This window comes from Dermacentor albipictus, chromosome 2 (genome assembly GCF_038994185.2).
Source record: "Dermacentor albipictus isolate Rhodes 1998 colony chromosome 2, USDA_Dalb.pri_finalv2, whole genome shotgun sequence".
Classification (NCBI taxonomy): Eukaryota; Metazoa; Arthropoda; class Arachnida; order Ixodida; family Ixodidae; genus Dermacentor; species Dermacentor albipictus.
In genome coordinates, this window is record NC_091822.1 from 163,085,016 (window position 1) to 163,101,429 (window position 16,414).

The following is a 16,414-nucleotide window of genomic DNA, read 5'->3' on the forward strand; positions in this document are numbered from 1 at the left end:
AAATCTTTGGCTGTCAAGTTTGGTGTGGTTATTTCAAGTGATAAAAAATTGCCTATGCCAAGCAGACGGTGTCAAAACACACGGAGTCACGGTGAGCTGATACTGGAATTTCAAGGTGGCATTGCCACTTGTACTGTTTCTACACCTTTTTTAAATTACTGAGCTTCTTCCCATGATAAAAATGAGTTCATGGTATTATGAAAGGGCAACTTACTAATACAGCTCAAATTACCGTACGTATGCTTGACTAAGGTGTTCACTATTTTTGCGCTAAGAAATCAGGAATACTACATGGGGAAAGAAAAACTAGACTGCCATAGCAACGCCCCGTTTAAGGGCTGCGCCTCATGAAGGTTGCGAAAAAAAAAAAAAAAAAACTCAACAATTAGGATCATAGCCCCTTCCGTCGACTTCCGTTAAATTGAGGTGCTGTGTACACAATTGTACAAGCCAAGGTAGTGCCATCAAAAGTGCTGAATAATGGTATTCAATATGTGTCACGTACATCTTAAACACACTTCTGGTTTGACGTGCTGCAAGTTTGAAAAATATGTGTAAAGTGTTTGAATAAAACGAGTTGGACGGCAGATGGCTACGTGTTTGCTTATGATGTCAGCATGCCGTCATGTAGCGGATTCATATTTTTGTTTTTCACGATGTTAAACCATCAGGGTTATTTTTCAAGAGTCTGGATTAGTAGTTCTTTCCAAGTACTAGACATGACATAGTTGATGTTCTCATATCTGATAGTCCTCTAGAGAGTTCTCGCATGGCATCCATATTTTGTGAACATCACAAAACTTACGGAAGAAAATACTGAACTCTTTCTGCAGTTCTTTGCCTTTCATGATTATGAAGATGCAAGAAGTGCACTGAAACTAAATTTTGAATGGACAGAAAATATTGGCACCTGAATAGGATAAAACAACTTCTGTAAGATATCAGCAAGATGAAAGCAGTGTGAGGCACAATCTTTTAAAAGGTTTGCATGGTTATGCATCAAGTTGTTATCTACATTTGAATAAGCATACCATAACATACCAACACATACTATTTTCAGTGTTCAAGTATACTGCAGATTTGGCATCAAAAGCTACGGGACTGTGCCCGACTCACCAGGTTCCACATCCAGGATTTTTCGCTGGATTTCAGCAATCTTGTCACTGTGCTCTTGCAGCGAGCGCTTGAGCTCTTGGAGACGCGCATTGCACTCGGCCTTGTCTTCAGCCTGAAGTGCAACAAAAGTATCTGATTGGCAAGCATGATGTGTTAAATAAGCAGTCAAGAGATCAGATCAAGAGACATTTCAAGAGAACTAGAGCAGCAAGATTACGAAATTTGTAGGCATAGCATTTGTTGACAAGACCTGGGTAGACAAGACCTGGGTAGCAGATGATCCCTAGAATGCACCTCCGCCCTGTAGTGGACTTTGTGGAATAGCTTCCTTTAGAAAAAACTTTTAGCATAAATAATATTTTTCAGAAATATACATCAATGACCAGTGAAGTCGTCAGACTTCCTTGTCAAAGAGGATCATGCCCATACAATAAACTATGCTCTGTATGCTATTTCATTCCTGTTGATTGACTGATTCATGGAGTTTACTGTCCCAACGCGACACTGGAACTTCGAGCGATGCCATAGTGGGAATGGCCTCAAAATAATTTTGACCATGTGTGCACCTTATTTTAGGTAATCAGTGTTATTGCATTTTCGTATCGTCAGAATGCGGCTGTAGCAGCATGGAATTGGATCTACAACTTCATGTTCAGCAGCAGAATGCCGCTGCCACTGAGCCAACACAGTGACCATATTTCAATTCTGTGACATGTGCTGCATACATGATGACGTCTCTGGTGTGCCATTACCACAGTTAAACATATTCTCAATTTTGTAAAGCAAGTTTTGTATCTATGCAGGCTCATAGAAGGATCAGACTACAGCCAACTTTCCTTACGTTCCATCAAGGAACCAGAGAAATTCATTCTGTTGATCAGTAGTTCCATTTATTGAGAGACATTGCAGAGGGCATCGCATGAATACAAAACCAACCAAACGTTAGGGTGATGTTCCATTTAGGTGGCAGTTACGTTTTTAAGCAATTTCCGTTTATTGAGATTCCACTCTATATCTGTGCAAAGCTTCTATACCTTCATTTCCTTGCTATTGTGTCACTGGTCCCATAGACAATGTATAAGGGCACTAGAAATTTCAGACACCTTACAGCACTCCATTCGATAATTCATGCCTGTACGAGAAACTTCAAACATTGCCAAAGCGTGGTAAGCGGCCATGTTGCAGGCATCTCCTCGAAACCAAAACTAGCGAAGTCTAGTTTATCCAGCACTGAATGCACCCAAAGTACAGGACAAGTCAAGCCCAGCAAGCTTAATTGTAAAGCTGCATTGTTGTGCGAGTTCCACCGATGTTGGTTCCGCACGCCCAGCATTTGTGCATTCACATGTTAAAGATGGAGCCTTGTTAACCCCTTATAAGTGTTTCATTATTCTGACAAAAAGTGACCGTGCGTTTAGGAATGGGCGACTGTTTGCACTTTCAAATACGAATAATTAGTGCCTAGCATTTGATTCGGATTCTAAAATCAACTACTTGGTATTTTTGAATACTGCAAACTGACCAGAACGTCCGGAGCAGCAGACTGTTTAAGCCTCGTTTCTGTTCTCCATCTGCTAAGCAAAATACAGTCGACTTCTCTTAATTTGACTTACATGGAACCGACAAAACTTATTGAATTATCCGGCGGGTCAAATTACACAAGATGAAGAAAAAACTCGGAAACACAACACCGATTTATTTGCCCAGTGTCAACACACCCCCAAATCAAATGAGCACCCGTTTTGTGTGTGTCCAAAGTAGAGAACACAAACGACATTAAAGCTCCTAAACACAGAATAAATATAATGAGCACCGGATTTTCTAGCAATCAATATATGTGTTGCACAATGGCGACTGGTTTCTTATCAGCTTTGCGGCAATACGTCATTGTTATGCGATAAAGCATATACACTACGTGAAGGCGGTTTTGGTTTCGTATCCAACTGCACTGCGCAGGCAGTTTTCGGCTCGATATTATTTTAAGAAAAAAAAAAGGCACGCATTAGAATCTGGTAAATACGACTTTAAGATATTGTGAACAACTGTTATTGCTTGACAATCTCCCCAGGGCAAGTCAAAAGTGGCCGTTTTCGACTGGAGATAACATGCGTTCAATGGGTTTACTATCTCCTAAACTCAGCCGAAACAGACGCTGCCACTAAAGCGGTCGATATTTCAGTCAATACAGGGGTCAGGCACATGCATGCTGAGTGGTAAAGTTCCAGTGAAGGCCAATTTTAGGAAGAAAATAACAAAAGTTTGGGCCCATAGAAATGCAAGGGCGCCGGCTGAGACTTTCGGTCAGGATTGAATTAACCAAAAGATCAACTTAACTAGAGTCGAATAAATGTAAGTCAATTGTGTCACTTATCATAAGTGTAACAACAAAAATTTTCAAAGCAATGCTGAAACAAAAAGGGTATTACAAGTTTTGTATTCGCTTTTGCGGCAGAATTCTACATCACAATCTACAGTCTTTGCTTGCAGTCTACCATTTAGTGTCGTCAGTCTAGCTATGTAGCAGTTTCATCTTGGCCGTTACAGCCAGTGATGTCTTTTGTGCTGTTTTAAGTGTCTAGTGCCCACAAGTCCTTCCATAAGTTTTCTTTTTGCACAACTTGTCTTTGTTTCTTGGTAACAATTTTTTTCAGTGCTCTTGTAAAGCTAGTCAAGCAGCAGTTATTCTTCCTTGGAGATTATTTGCAACCAGGCTCTAATATTGTTGAGAGGCTATTCATGCAGCGCTTTTTTTTCTTAAATGAAAATTGGTGATCTTGTGTTTAAAATTCATCATTTGTCATTGATCATTGTGTATTTTGTATTTTTGCACTAGTCAGTACAGGCATTGCACCTAAATATACTGAAAAATAAATATTTTGCAACCACAGAACAGAGTGCTAGGCACGGTCTTATCGCACTTGGACTTTATGTGGAACCTAGGCTTCTTTTGGCACAAGTCGCGGGCTAATGAAGGAAAGATAAGGCTTTTTCAACGTCAGCCCAGAGACTGTTTTCGATCAGCTCGATCAGCCGCTATATTTAAAGAGGCTCTCCTTAGTTCAAACTCCATTTATTTTATTGTACAGCTCAACTTATGTTTCACCTTAAACAGCAGATCGTGTACTTTACATAGAGCTTCCGCTGCTGCCCAAGTGGCTTGCATGCCGGCTGGTGAAGTATATTGACAACGCCTTACCATGTCGGGGTCTTTCAGCTGCTTCTCGACCATGTGGGTTTCGATGGCAATGGCCTTGCGCTCCTCGATGAGCGAAGTCAGGTGTTGCTCTAGCTTCTTGCTCTCGGACACAACGAGAAGCTCGCTTCGCAGCCAGCTCTGCAGCGAAAGAGAGAAGAGAGCTTAGGAGCTGAACAGAAACAGCCAGAAGCTAAGCTGAACAGAACGAAAAAGTGGCTATTGCTGGTGAAAACCTAGGAATTTTCTCTCTCTCTCTCTAGAGAGAGAGAGAGCAATTACAGAGCAACTCCACCACTGTCCAACTTGTATAGATGCGCCAGCCAACTTGCTCGTTTTCATGTCATCACGGTGCAGGAGAACTACTTGCAAGATGGTGTTGTTAACGACAATGGGGCACGAAGAGTTCCTATTCTTGTGTCCACTAAGCAGTGTTACTTCATGCAGTTGTTAGAATATACCTCAGTTTTCGGTCTTGGAAGTTGTCTTGATGCAGTAAAAATTTCCAGTTGTGTATTGCCTTGCCAGTATATGCATGTGCTTGCTCAATGTTTTCACCCATAGTCGTTTTGCCAATGCAACTTGTTTTTCTTGTCATTACTCGGGTACTGCTTACAGATTCACTTAAATGTCGCGGCGGTCATCAAATCTTCTTGTGCTCATTAGCGTGCAGTGATGCAATGATCCTGTCCTCATCAAAGCTTTGAAAATAGTTGGCACAATGTCACATGCTAAAGTACAGTAAGGGAATGCAAGATTCAGGCAGGAGCAGTACATGCATGTGCTTCAACTTTGTCTAGTGCGTTATCTTCTTGCAATTACTGTATGCTCCGTGCCAATATAAAAGAACACTTTATTCCAGTTCGAACAGCAATTCTTGCAAAAATGTAAGTGAGAACCTCACTCACTGCTATTTGCTATATAGGTCTCATGCTGAAGAATCACACTCAGTAGACTATATATCGGCACACACCAAAGAAAAATTACCAGCTTTAAGCGCAAGTCTGGTATAGCTTAGTGTGGTAAGCACTATTATAGTAATTGATGTTCCAATGCTAAGCTGTGGCATTTGATTTCCCTCTGGGATTATTGCATACCGAATATAGGGGCTAGCAATCGTATATCATTACGAAAAGACATTGATGGCTGTCTACAAAGTATAGCTGTAGCTGTATTAAAGCAAAATTGCAGCACGATGCACTTTTCACCCTACATGTTGGAGCAAAGTAAAGTCCACTGACAAGGCAACCCCTAACACCTGGGGTCCAGGGGCGTAGCCAGTGGGGGGGCTTATGGGGCTTCAGCCCCCCCCCCCCCCCGAAATTTTTTCGTGCTGTCCATGCACCGCCGACCAAAGTGACCTCCGGCGCCGGAAATTACTCTGGATTTTGTCTAGAATGTCTTTTTGATGCTCGAAAAGACATTTAATCGCGAAGATTGCAAACTCGGGCTGGATTTCGTGGCAATGCCCATACACCGGGAGTCACCTAACGCCAAGCAGTCCCATCCAAACAACGTTTCAAGGGCGCTTTGATGGTGAGCGGGCTCGCCGCGGCATCTCACTGAGGCCACGGAATCTATAGAGCGCATGGATATCAATTGCGAAACTTTATGGGTATAAATCTCATAAGCTCTTGATGTGAAAGGTGCATTGACATTTCCAAAGTTGCGCTTTAGATTTTCAATTGCGGAACTTTGTGGGTTTAATGTTGTTATAAACATTTGACGCCAAATGTCTATTGACTTTTCTAAAGTCTTACATCGGAACATACAACGAGACAAGCCGAATCAACACACTAGCAGACGAGTTGACAAACAGGCAGCGAGGTCCAATGAGACGAAGCATTGGGGTGGTTCATTTGTGCCGTCATGTCTCATAAAAAAATATAAACTTTTTTTTAACCTACGCCAGAACATCCATGTCAAGACACTCAAGCCAGCCAAAGTAAATACGTTCTTATTTATTTTTCTACTTTGACTTTTATTCGCGAGGACACATTGAGCCTCTTCGATTTTTTTTTTTTTGTTCTCGCTACCCTAACCGCGGGCTGCCAGGGCCAACCAGAGCGCATACGTTTTTCTCGTATGGCCCCGACCACCGTGCGGTACACTTCGGTGCGCGTTCGGTTTGCTCTGGCCAAGTGGATTTTCACCGGACAGAGTTTTGGACGTTTTCTGGCTAGCAGACGAGAAAAAAAAAAAAAAAAAAACAATGGTCGCTCGCCGCCATCACTGTGGGGACTCGAAGGATTGCACCGCATTCCTTGAGCGGAACCTTTCCCCAAAGTCTTCTTTCGCATTAGTAAGATCTTATCTGCAACATCTCAAGATGTTGCAGATAAATGACCCTTTCCTGGTAAGAAGCTCGGAAGAAGTTATCTCGGCCATAAATGAAGACCAGGGTACTGCACTAACCGCATTTTCAGTAGATGTAGAGGACTTGTATTATTCTGTGCCGCGAGATGGTTTGATGTGCGCTGTGCGCGATAGGATAGAAGATTTCGGGGAAGTTAATTTTCAGAATTCTGTATGTGTCAACAGCGACAATTTTTTAGCGCTTTTGGACTTTTATCTTCATTCGACTGCTGTTAATTATGATGGCCAATTTTACATCCAACGTACTGGCATCTGTATAGGATCAGCCATCGCCCCCATTTTATGTGACATTTTTTTATCCTCGGTTGACAATGTAATTTCTGCTAAGTTGTTTGACATGCCTGTTACGCGAGTGTTTAGATATGTTGACGACTACTTAATTGTTATGAAGAAAGATTCCTGTATGCATTTTCATGACGCGGTCGAAGAAATTTTGAACCTGTTCATCAACTCATCGGGAGGACTTAGGTTCACGTATGAATTGCCAGTTAACAACCGTATTCAGTTTCTAGATATTAACCTCTGTTTTTCTTTAGACGAGCACGTATGCTGGCGATATCATCCCAGATCTAAGAAAACTTTGTTGCGTTACGACAGCGCACACTCTAAATTGATTAAGAGAGGCTTAGCGACGACGTGCATTAAGGCAGCACTTAGTAAGTCATGTGAGCATGAGTGCGATCATAGTTTTTTAAATCAGATATCGCGACTACAGAACGCAGGCTTTCCCAGTTCTGTGATCACTTCAGTATGTGAAGCCATTTTGCAGAAAGAGAAAAGAAGTTCCGATGCTTCCCAAGAAAAAAACAAAGAAAAAAGACTAGTGCAAGTGGTGCCATACCTACACAAGCTGTCTCACAATCTGAAGAAAGTTTCTAATAGACATAATATCAATTTGGTTTTCAGTGCCCCGTGCAAGTTGTCCTCGATATGCAATCGCATGAACAAGCGCGAAAGGCACTTGTGCACCACTAATCATAAAACACGTTTCACTGAGTGCAGGAGCAATGTCATCTATCAAATACCGTTAAGCTGTGGGAAATCTTATATAGGTCAAACGGGACAGTGCTTCAATGAAAGAGCTCGTCAACACAGCACTAACCTAAAGAATGGCTATGGGAGTCATTTAGCTGGACACTGTAACAAGTGTCAATGCACCCCCCTTATTTGAAAAGACTAAATTCATAGGGAAAGGAAAGAGCAAGAAGGAAAGGGAGATAATAGAGGCCTTTCATATAAGAAAGGAAGGCGATAAATGTGTGAGCACTCCCTCTCTTGCCTTGTCGGGAAAAGAAATAACATTTTTGGAAGAAAGATTAAAATGATGATTTGCAGATGTTTTTGTGAATGATGTGCGCATGCCTATGCTGATGAAAGCTATAAATGTCCGGTGATTTTCAAATAAACTTCCAGTTGGCAGTCAGCGCTTGTCTGTGGTATTTGTTTCCTTGTGTCCTTGTCTTTTTCGCGCTGTTTCACCTCAGTTCTTCTTTCGCCGCTGTAGGATACTGAGCAGTATGCTTATGGTTCTCAGTGGACCAAGCGTCTCATGTTTTCTTCGGTATTCCTTCCGTAGCCCCATTAGGTGCCCGAAGTAGGCATTAGATTCTGGCCAAGATACTTTCCTATGCGTTTCTTTTTCCTTTCGGTGCCTCCGCCTCAAAGAAAAAAAAATACATTGTTGCGGCGCAGCGAATTGTCGCATGCTGAAAGTCCGATTTTGATACTTCTTTTGCGGAAAGTAATGGGCGACGGGACGCTTCAGTTGCCGGATACGTTTATTATATTATTGCGAAAGCAATTATATGGACACTCCAGGCGCATTCCTGCCATCGCCCTAATGTTTCGTATAAAGTCCAAGGGTGATAACATCGTGACCACGCGCTGCATGCTGTATGATCGAGTGAAAGCGTAGGAGGGGAGGTTGAATGGGTGAGCCGACGATGGTGGCTCAGTCTTGTGTGCGCAAAGGAGAAAAGCGGGGAGCAAGCGCGCCGCCTTCCGTCGCACGCAATACATCGGGGGGAGTGGATGAAATGGGAGCGGTATCTAGGATTCTGTGAATCTATGATTGTGCAACATGTTTATTTGCCTTGTTTGACGCATTATATACAGTTACTTCTTTATTACAGTATTATATACGCATTATACAGTTATTACAGTTATACAGTTATTAGACACATTATATACAGTTAACTTATACAGTTACATACATAGACTCATTGGAGACATACGTATACTTAAATATCTTGTTGCGAGGTTTTGTGTATACATGCAGTGAACTTTGTTTCCAGTGACATTTTTTCGTCCTTTATCAAGCAGTATTTTCGCATTTTCATATCCCATTGTATCTTTGCATTTCTAATGTACGAGGGCGAGTCAAATGAAAGTGAGCCTACCCTAACCGCGCAATAATGGTTCGGTTCATTATCTGCGACGCATGCGCGTAGGAGAACGGCATGTCTCATTTACAAAAGTGACACGCAGGTGTGAAGATAAATGTTCTTTAATGCTCTCATACACTGAGTTGAATATGGTTGCGTCACATAATGGACACTTCAAAAGTTGAACAACTCGGTGTCGCGAAGTTTTTGACAGTTGAAGGTGTTTCCAAAACAGAAATTAATCACCATATGACTGCCGTGTTCGTTGAACACTGCATTTCATTGAACACTGTGAATCGTTGGAGCAAACGGTTCAAAGGACGTTGCAAAGACATTCCAAGACCGGGCCAAAACCATCGTGCAATCACCCCCCACACAATTTCAAAGGTTCATGAGCTGCTGAAACAAGAACGGGGGATAAGCATCGATGAACTGGCAGACCGTCTGAACATCAGTTACGGTTCGGTTCACGCCATAATTCATGAGCTTCTCGGCTATCGGCTCTTTGGTGCGCAATGGATCCCGAAGATTTTTATCCATCGCGAGAAGACGAAGTTTCGCGCTGCCTTGACTCATCTGATCGGGTATCACAATGAGCATGGCGACTTCTTGTTTGCAACTGTGATCGGGGACGAACCTTGGTGCCACTACTACGAGCCTGAAACACGGCGGCAAAGCTTACAGCGGAAACATTCGAATTTACCACGCTCAAAGAACGTAAAGGCCATCATTTCCGCTGGAAATGTGTTGTTGACTTTTTTTTTCGATCGACAGGGTCCATTACTGATAGAATTTGCTAAATCTTGAGAGGCTATCAATTGTTTCCGCTATTGTGAAACGCCAGAACGGCAGCGCGGCGCAATCAAGAACGAACAACGTGGAAAATTGACGAATGGGGTCATCTTGCTCCACGACAATGCCTGTCCCCACGTCGCTTATGTGGTTAATACAAAACTGGCCAAGTTCAAGTGGGAAACACTGCAACATCCGCCATACAGCTCAGACCTGTCACCTTGCGACTTCTACATTTCATGATTCATGTGTAACATATTTATTTTGTCCGCTGTAGATGTACTAATAGATTCAATTCACAGAATTGTGATATCATTTTTCATTGTTGAGTCACGGAGTTTTAAACTTAATAGTTTCGTTTGCCGAAAATTTTCAACTTTGGCCAATTTTTAATAAACAATTGACCTCCTAAATGAAAAATTCGAAGCCAGTAGTCACTAGAATTAATCTTTTTCATTTAAATGCCACAAACCTCCTCAAACTTGCTGAAGTGGTTGCAGGAAAAAACGTGCAGCTATATATATATATATATATATATATATATATATATATATATTCGCCACTGCTGGGGTCGGCTTTTTTCCATAGTGAACGTATTCTGTTTTGTCAAGTTCAATGCAATAAGCTTGTTAGCAGTCTCCTCTACACGAAAGAAAATGCTTTAGAATATGCAGGCAAAGGTTAAAGAAGACAGAAAACGAGAGGTAAATAGTCCTTGCCTTGACACGTGCTGCCATGCTGTCAAAGCCCTGGCCATTGGCACGATTCTCCAGGCGGCGACGCTGAGCGGCCTCGAGGCGGTTTTTGGCCGCCAGGGCCTCCTCCACACGCCGTTGCAGCACATTGATGCGCAGCTCATTTTGGCGCGCCATGCGTGCCATCTGTACCGACTGCTGCTGCTCGCGCACGCGCAGGGCTCGAACCTCGCGGTTGCGCTCAGTCTGCTGCCTCCGGTGGCGTTCAGACTCCTCCTTCATACGCTTCATGAGCTGCACCCGCACCTGCTTCATGTTCTGAAGAGGAGGAACACAAGAGACCACTGCTATGCACTTCACAAGTGAACACCAGGTATTCATCAAAAGTGCCACATTGAAATTCCTGCCTCAGTTCGCTGTAACAAATGCTGACAAGTGTCTGCTTGAGCCAAGTTAATTTTTTTTTATTGGCAGAGAAGGACTACATCGTATTACTTTGCTGCGACAGCCGAATTTCTTTGCTGCAACAGCCGAATTATGAGAAAGTACTTTCAAATTTCCGACATCACTCTGCTGCAATGGTGCAGAACTCCAGCGCACAATTAAAATTACTGAAGTTTAGCAGAGTAATTGAAATGTGGGGCAAACAGGTGTGGATTCATAGATTTGCCTGGGCAGTGCAATGCAACACTGAAAAGAAAGAAAGAAGAAAAAGAAATGAGGACAGGGCATGACCTATCCACTTGCTTTGTTCTTTTTTTTTTACCTGTTTCGACATGCTGTTTAGGCAATGCTACCAGGGGACTCAAGTTTAGTTCACCCTTTATTTTCTCTTGTAATAATCAACCCCTACTTAACACCTATTGTGCAGTTGCAAAAACGCGCCCTAAGAATAATAACATTTTCCTCTGTTCATCACCCAAGTAGCGTTCTGTTTACTGACCTTCATATTCTTTCTTTCTCTCATGGCATTAAGAAATTATAAGATCACTTGTTTAGTTCACAAAATACTCAACACCAACTTTCCCTTACCCAACACCATATTTAACTTCCCACGTGCAAACACCAGGCAAGCTACTAACTTTAACTTAAACCTTCCTTATTGCAGCAATGTATATGGTGAACAATTATTAGAGTTCTTTATTAGAGCACTATAACTTGGAACACTGCCTGTGGAAATAAAAGTAACCAGAAATTTTGATCTTGTATGAAAACGCTTCTTGTCTAGCCAAACGTAATAGCTTTTCATTAAAAAATAAAGTACTTGTTCATGTAAATAATGATCTTACTCATTGAGCAGATATGTATTTGGCTGACCTGTATATGTACTTTTGTGTATTGGACCAGCTACTAGCCACACAGGCTATTGGTCCAACTATTTTTGTACACATTCCTTGACTTGTTTAGGTAAAGCTCACTTTTTGGTTGATTGGTTGGTTGGTTGATTGATTGATTGATTGAACCCCTAATCACAAAATTTAACAGCTTTGAAAGAATACTTGATCAGTCTAAACTGAGTGAGTGTTTTTCCTTAGTATCCGATGAAAGTAGCCCCGGAAGGAACCCCAAAAATGGAGTAAAGTAATTGCCGCAATAACCCAGTCCAGCGACTGTACCCAGCATCAAACTTTTCCCAAATGCACAAAGAAAGCATCACTTCAAAACAAGGGCAACACTGCAACTGTGACGCGAGACCCACCGTGATCTCCTGCTGGAGCTTCTTGGCACTGCGTTCCGCATCCTCCTTGAGTCTGATCATACGGGACTGCTCCTCAACCTTCTTGCGCAGTTGGCCGACGCGATCTTCCAGCTCTTGAATGCGCTTGCGTCGCTGCTCTGCTACCTTGTTCTCAGCCGCACTATAAATTGGCGACAAAGACCAAGAACTAATTTCAAAATGTCATTGTTTACTGTCAGTCAATGTTTGGCGGGAACGCACTGCTGGATAATCTTGCCCATCACGAGAATGGGCACTTTTATGGTAGACTGAGGAGTCAAACACGCTCTCGCAGGTAGAGCTACTTTTGCTCAGCGAGGCGGTGTGGCTGTATCAATTTATTTAAGAAATACACCAAACAAGCTTGACGTTAAACCTGATACAGTATGTACCCGAACCTAAGGCACACATTTTTTTTCAGAGAAATTAAGTCTGGAAGTCACCTACACGTTACAGTGGGATAGGAGACCAAAACCATGTTTGTGGCGCTGGCGACAATCCACTGTCAGAGCCGTCAGAGGCAGCGTAATCACCATCACAAGCAGGCGACAGAGCATGTTTACGTGAACGTTGCTGCGGGTTCATTTTCTGTTAAACTACGACCTATAGCGGCATTCTTGGGCAATCAGTGAAATTTTGCACAAATAGGTGCCAGACGGATTGGCTTAACTGGCTGCCAGCATTGCTGGCACCGTGCCGGAAACGCTGTCAGCCACACACTTCGACAAGTTCAGTGCAGAGTCGGGTAACATCCCATGAAAGTGAAAGTCGCATCTCTAGAAGTGATTGCTCGAGAATGCTGTTCCTGTGTGCTGGGTATCTGTGGCCACTGAAGCACAAATGGTGACGACTGACACATTCACTATGAAAGCTTACGAATATAAATTTTCACTTCTGCGACGGTAAATTGCTCACATCTTGTTCTTTGAATTGAATGTGCAGTGTTTAGTGGCGCAAGGGCCAGGTGCGGCCAAAGAGCGCCAAGCCAGTGTCGCTCTTCTGGCTGCGAACGAAAGAGTATGCTACATATTTATTTTATAAATTGGTGCAGGTTACATTCGGATGCACCTTTATTTTTTTGGCACGTGTGAAAATTGGGTGCATGTTAGATTCAAGTGCATACCAGAATAGAGTGAACACAGTATGTAGTAGAGTCTCTACAATTCATTAGCTAACATCAGCATCCTTGTTTCTGGTGCACAAAACCATCTCTTCTTAGTCAGAGTGATACATAAAGGAGCTAAAATTTGCACAATCCTGACAGCTGCTAATCTATCGTAGTCAAAGTGTTGTAGCCCTAGCTAGAAGTGCATCATTATGGCTAGAAAGAACTCAAGGGGGCCACGCGGCCCACACATGGGGTGGAGGTTTTATGGGCAAGCGTTAACGATATCAGCATGAGAGTCATGCAACATCAGCATGAAGCTGTCGGTGAGTATGTCAGTTTAGAGGAGGCACAAGCGCATTGCATGACCCCGGCACATTTCTTCGTAGGCGTTCGTGCAGATAAGCCTACCTGCGGGGTATCCAGTGCTAGGTTTATTGAAGAAGAGGTCTTTGCTGATCAGGCCTCACTAACATCAATCAGAAATTTATTTCATATGAAGTTTATACCATATTATGAATTGAATATTGTGTGATGCTACATGTCCTGTACAGCCTTCAGTGAAATAGTGTCCTTTTGATAGAAAGATGTTAGGCAAGAAAAAGTAGTTTTGGCACTTCATATATTAGTGCGTTTCGCACTACCACAATGCAGATTATCTTCACTTTAGAGCTCAAAGAACAAGAGAGCGTATAAATTCCACATGAACTGCTAATGCAAATGTGCAGAAACTAACCTTTTAGTGTTTTTCTGGCTTGATAGCATGGCAGAGAGTTCATCACGTTCTTTCTTGAGAATAGCTACCTCACGCTCAAGTTCACGATTGTTTGCCTGTGTAAAAAAAAGAAATGGACAAGAAATGTTATGCGATAAACACAACTGATGAAGCACAGCTACACTTGCCAGCTTTTGCTTCAGTGCACAATGGGGGCCACTAGTTTTGCAGGGTACTTGCAACTCTCCACGCTATTTCAAAAGCTTGAAAGCACGAACATAATGGGGTAATGAATATATAACATGAGAGGGAGTGCCGATGGCTCTGAAAATAGAATGCAGTGAAACCTAGAGTCCGTAAAATCGGAACTTCACTTCATTATAATGAATTTTTATATTTGAAAACGGAAGGAGCCACAAAACTTTCCGTATTATTGGAAAATCTGAAAAAGCAACTTTTACCGAGGGAAAAAAAACGTTTTGTAGATTTTGAGCATCGACGACGAAAGATACCGTTTCGTGCCATGTCTGCGATATCTTCATGTCAGCGGCATGAAGCAAGACCAGCCATGCTTTCCCGTCCACTCCGTCCCCTGTGGCTGATAGTATTGCCGGCAGTGCGGGGAGCGAATGCTTCGGCTGCTTCTCGCTTCAACGCGTCTCCAAACTCAAGATTATGCAACCTCCAGCATTAAATGCACAGGAAGACAGCGCACGATGCCATGCCATCTCAGCGAGCTTGCCTAGTCTCTGCACGCGTCGCACATTACCTCTAAAACAGGGCATGCAGGCTGCATGTAGAGCCTGCAGCCACGCTAGTGAAGGAGACGTGCGCCAACCTCGTACAATATTGTACCGCCGACGTGAAGATGTCATTGACACAGCTTGAAACCGTAGCGTATTTGCACGATTGTAAGTCGACCTATTTTTTTTTAAATTTGAAAATCTGAAGTTGGGGGTCAACTTACAATGGCAACTTCCCAAAACATGGCACCGAAAAAAAAAAAAAAAACGAGACCAACGAGATATCAAAGGAGCTACAACGTAGTTACAATTTTATGTTTGCTCTACAGCCCTACATGTAGCTTTCCACTATCCCACGCGTTTGTTCGCTTTTTAGAAGGATCTTTTAACATTTTTTATAGTTTTACAGCACACACAGCACTCATGGGGGGTTGTTAATCGTTCGTGGAAGTGCCGCCGTTCCATTTATGGTGACACCCTAGGAACAGTGGAACTTGCGGGAAGTATCGATAGTTCATGGAAGAGCAGACACCGCTCACATGTTTCTCTTTCCGTGCAGCTCTAGTTTCATGCGGTCGATTTGACTGCCGGCCACATACTACTTCTGTGCTTCCTCAGTGGTCATGAGTGCTCAGAGTCCAGTAAACATTCGGGGCTCGTCCACAGCAGCGTTCAAGAGGGCTGCCATCCTTTACACTGAAGAAACAAATAACTGCGCAGCGGGCCGCAAGTTTGATGTTTCTTAATGGGTGGTGCAAGAGTGACGACTGCAGTGAAGCAAAATTTTCACCTGTGATGGCAAGCTAAGAGGTTTCCGTGGGCCGAAGTCGGGATGCTTTCCGAAGCTGGAGGCCAAGCTTGTGGCGTACATCACTGAAATGCGTGATCGGTCCCTGCCAGTGACGTACGACATGGTCATGATCTTCGATCAGGATCTTTGCCTTTTAAGGACTTGCTCTGCCATGAGTATGAGTGGCTGGCGGGAGAAGACCGCGAACTTACGCTAACCGGACATGTCAAAAGAGCCTCCCTGATGGCTGTGTGTGGTTGGGTGTTTTCGGCGTGGACTTATGTATGTGTGCAAATGCACTTTTATATGCAAATGCGGAATTTCGCTGGACAACGGCGTGCTGTGGGACCATAGCAGCAATGACCATGGCAGCACTAGTGAGGACGATGGCACAAGTGAAGACGAGTAGTCCAGTGACCATGCCAGCTACTAATAAATTTTCATTATGGAATGCGCCCGCGGGTATGCCCTTTATTTCCCCTGTCACACGCGATATCGGGGGGTCGACTTACATTCGAGTCAACTTACAATCGTGTAAATATGGTATCTTTCATTTCAAATTAAACAAAAAGGAATATTTTTTCTCATCCAAACTTGTTTTTTCTGACTGCTCGATATTGCAGAAAATTTTGCGATCCCTTCAGTGTAAGAAAAATCTATCGGCAACTGCACTTATTTGTAAAAACAGTTCAGAAGGACGACATGTAGGCCATAGCAAAAAAAGCTGCTCGAGATTAACTACAATAGACATTAGCGTAAATAAATTTCCATTCTGAGAGCATGAACAG

The 16,414-nt window shown here is 42.9% G+C and overlaps 1 protein-coding gene across 2 annotated transcripts in view; it reads right to left on the reverse strand.

Annotated features, from left to right (window-relative positions):
- LOC139056240 (chromosome-associated kinesin KIF4-like) overlaps window positions 1-16,414 on the reverse strand; it is a 75,761-nt gene that overhangs the window by 25,401 nt on the left and 33,946 nt on the right. For both annotated transcript variants that reach the window (XM_070534301.1, XM_070534300.1), the window contains 5 exons: window positions 14,115-14,209; window positions 12,256-12,415; window positions 10,581-10,874; window positions 4,313-4,450; window positions 1,117-1,228 (listed from right to left, as the gene is read on the reverse strand). In XM_070534301.1, coding sequence (XP_070390402.1) covers window positions 1,117-1,228; window positions 4,313-4,450; window positions 10,581-10,874; window positions 12,256-12,415; window positions 14,115-14,209 — 799 coding nt within the window. The remainder of the gene's footprint in view (window positions 1-1,116; window positions 1,229-4,312; window positions 4,451-10,580; window positions 10,875-12,255; window positions 12,416-14,114; window positions 14,210-16,414) is intronic.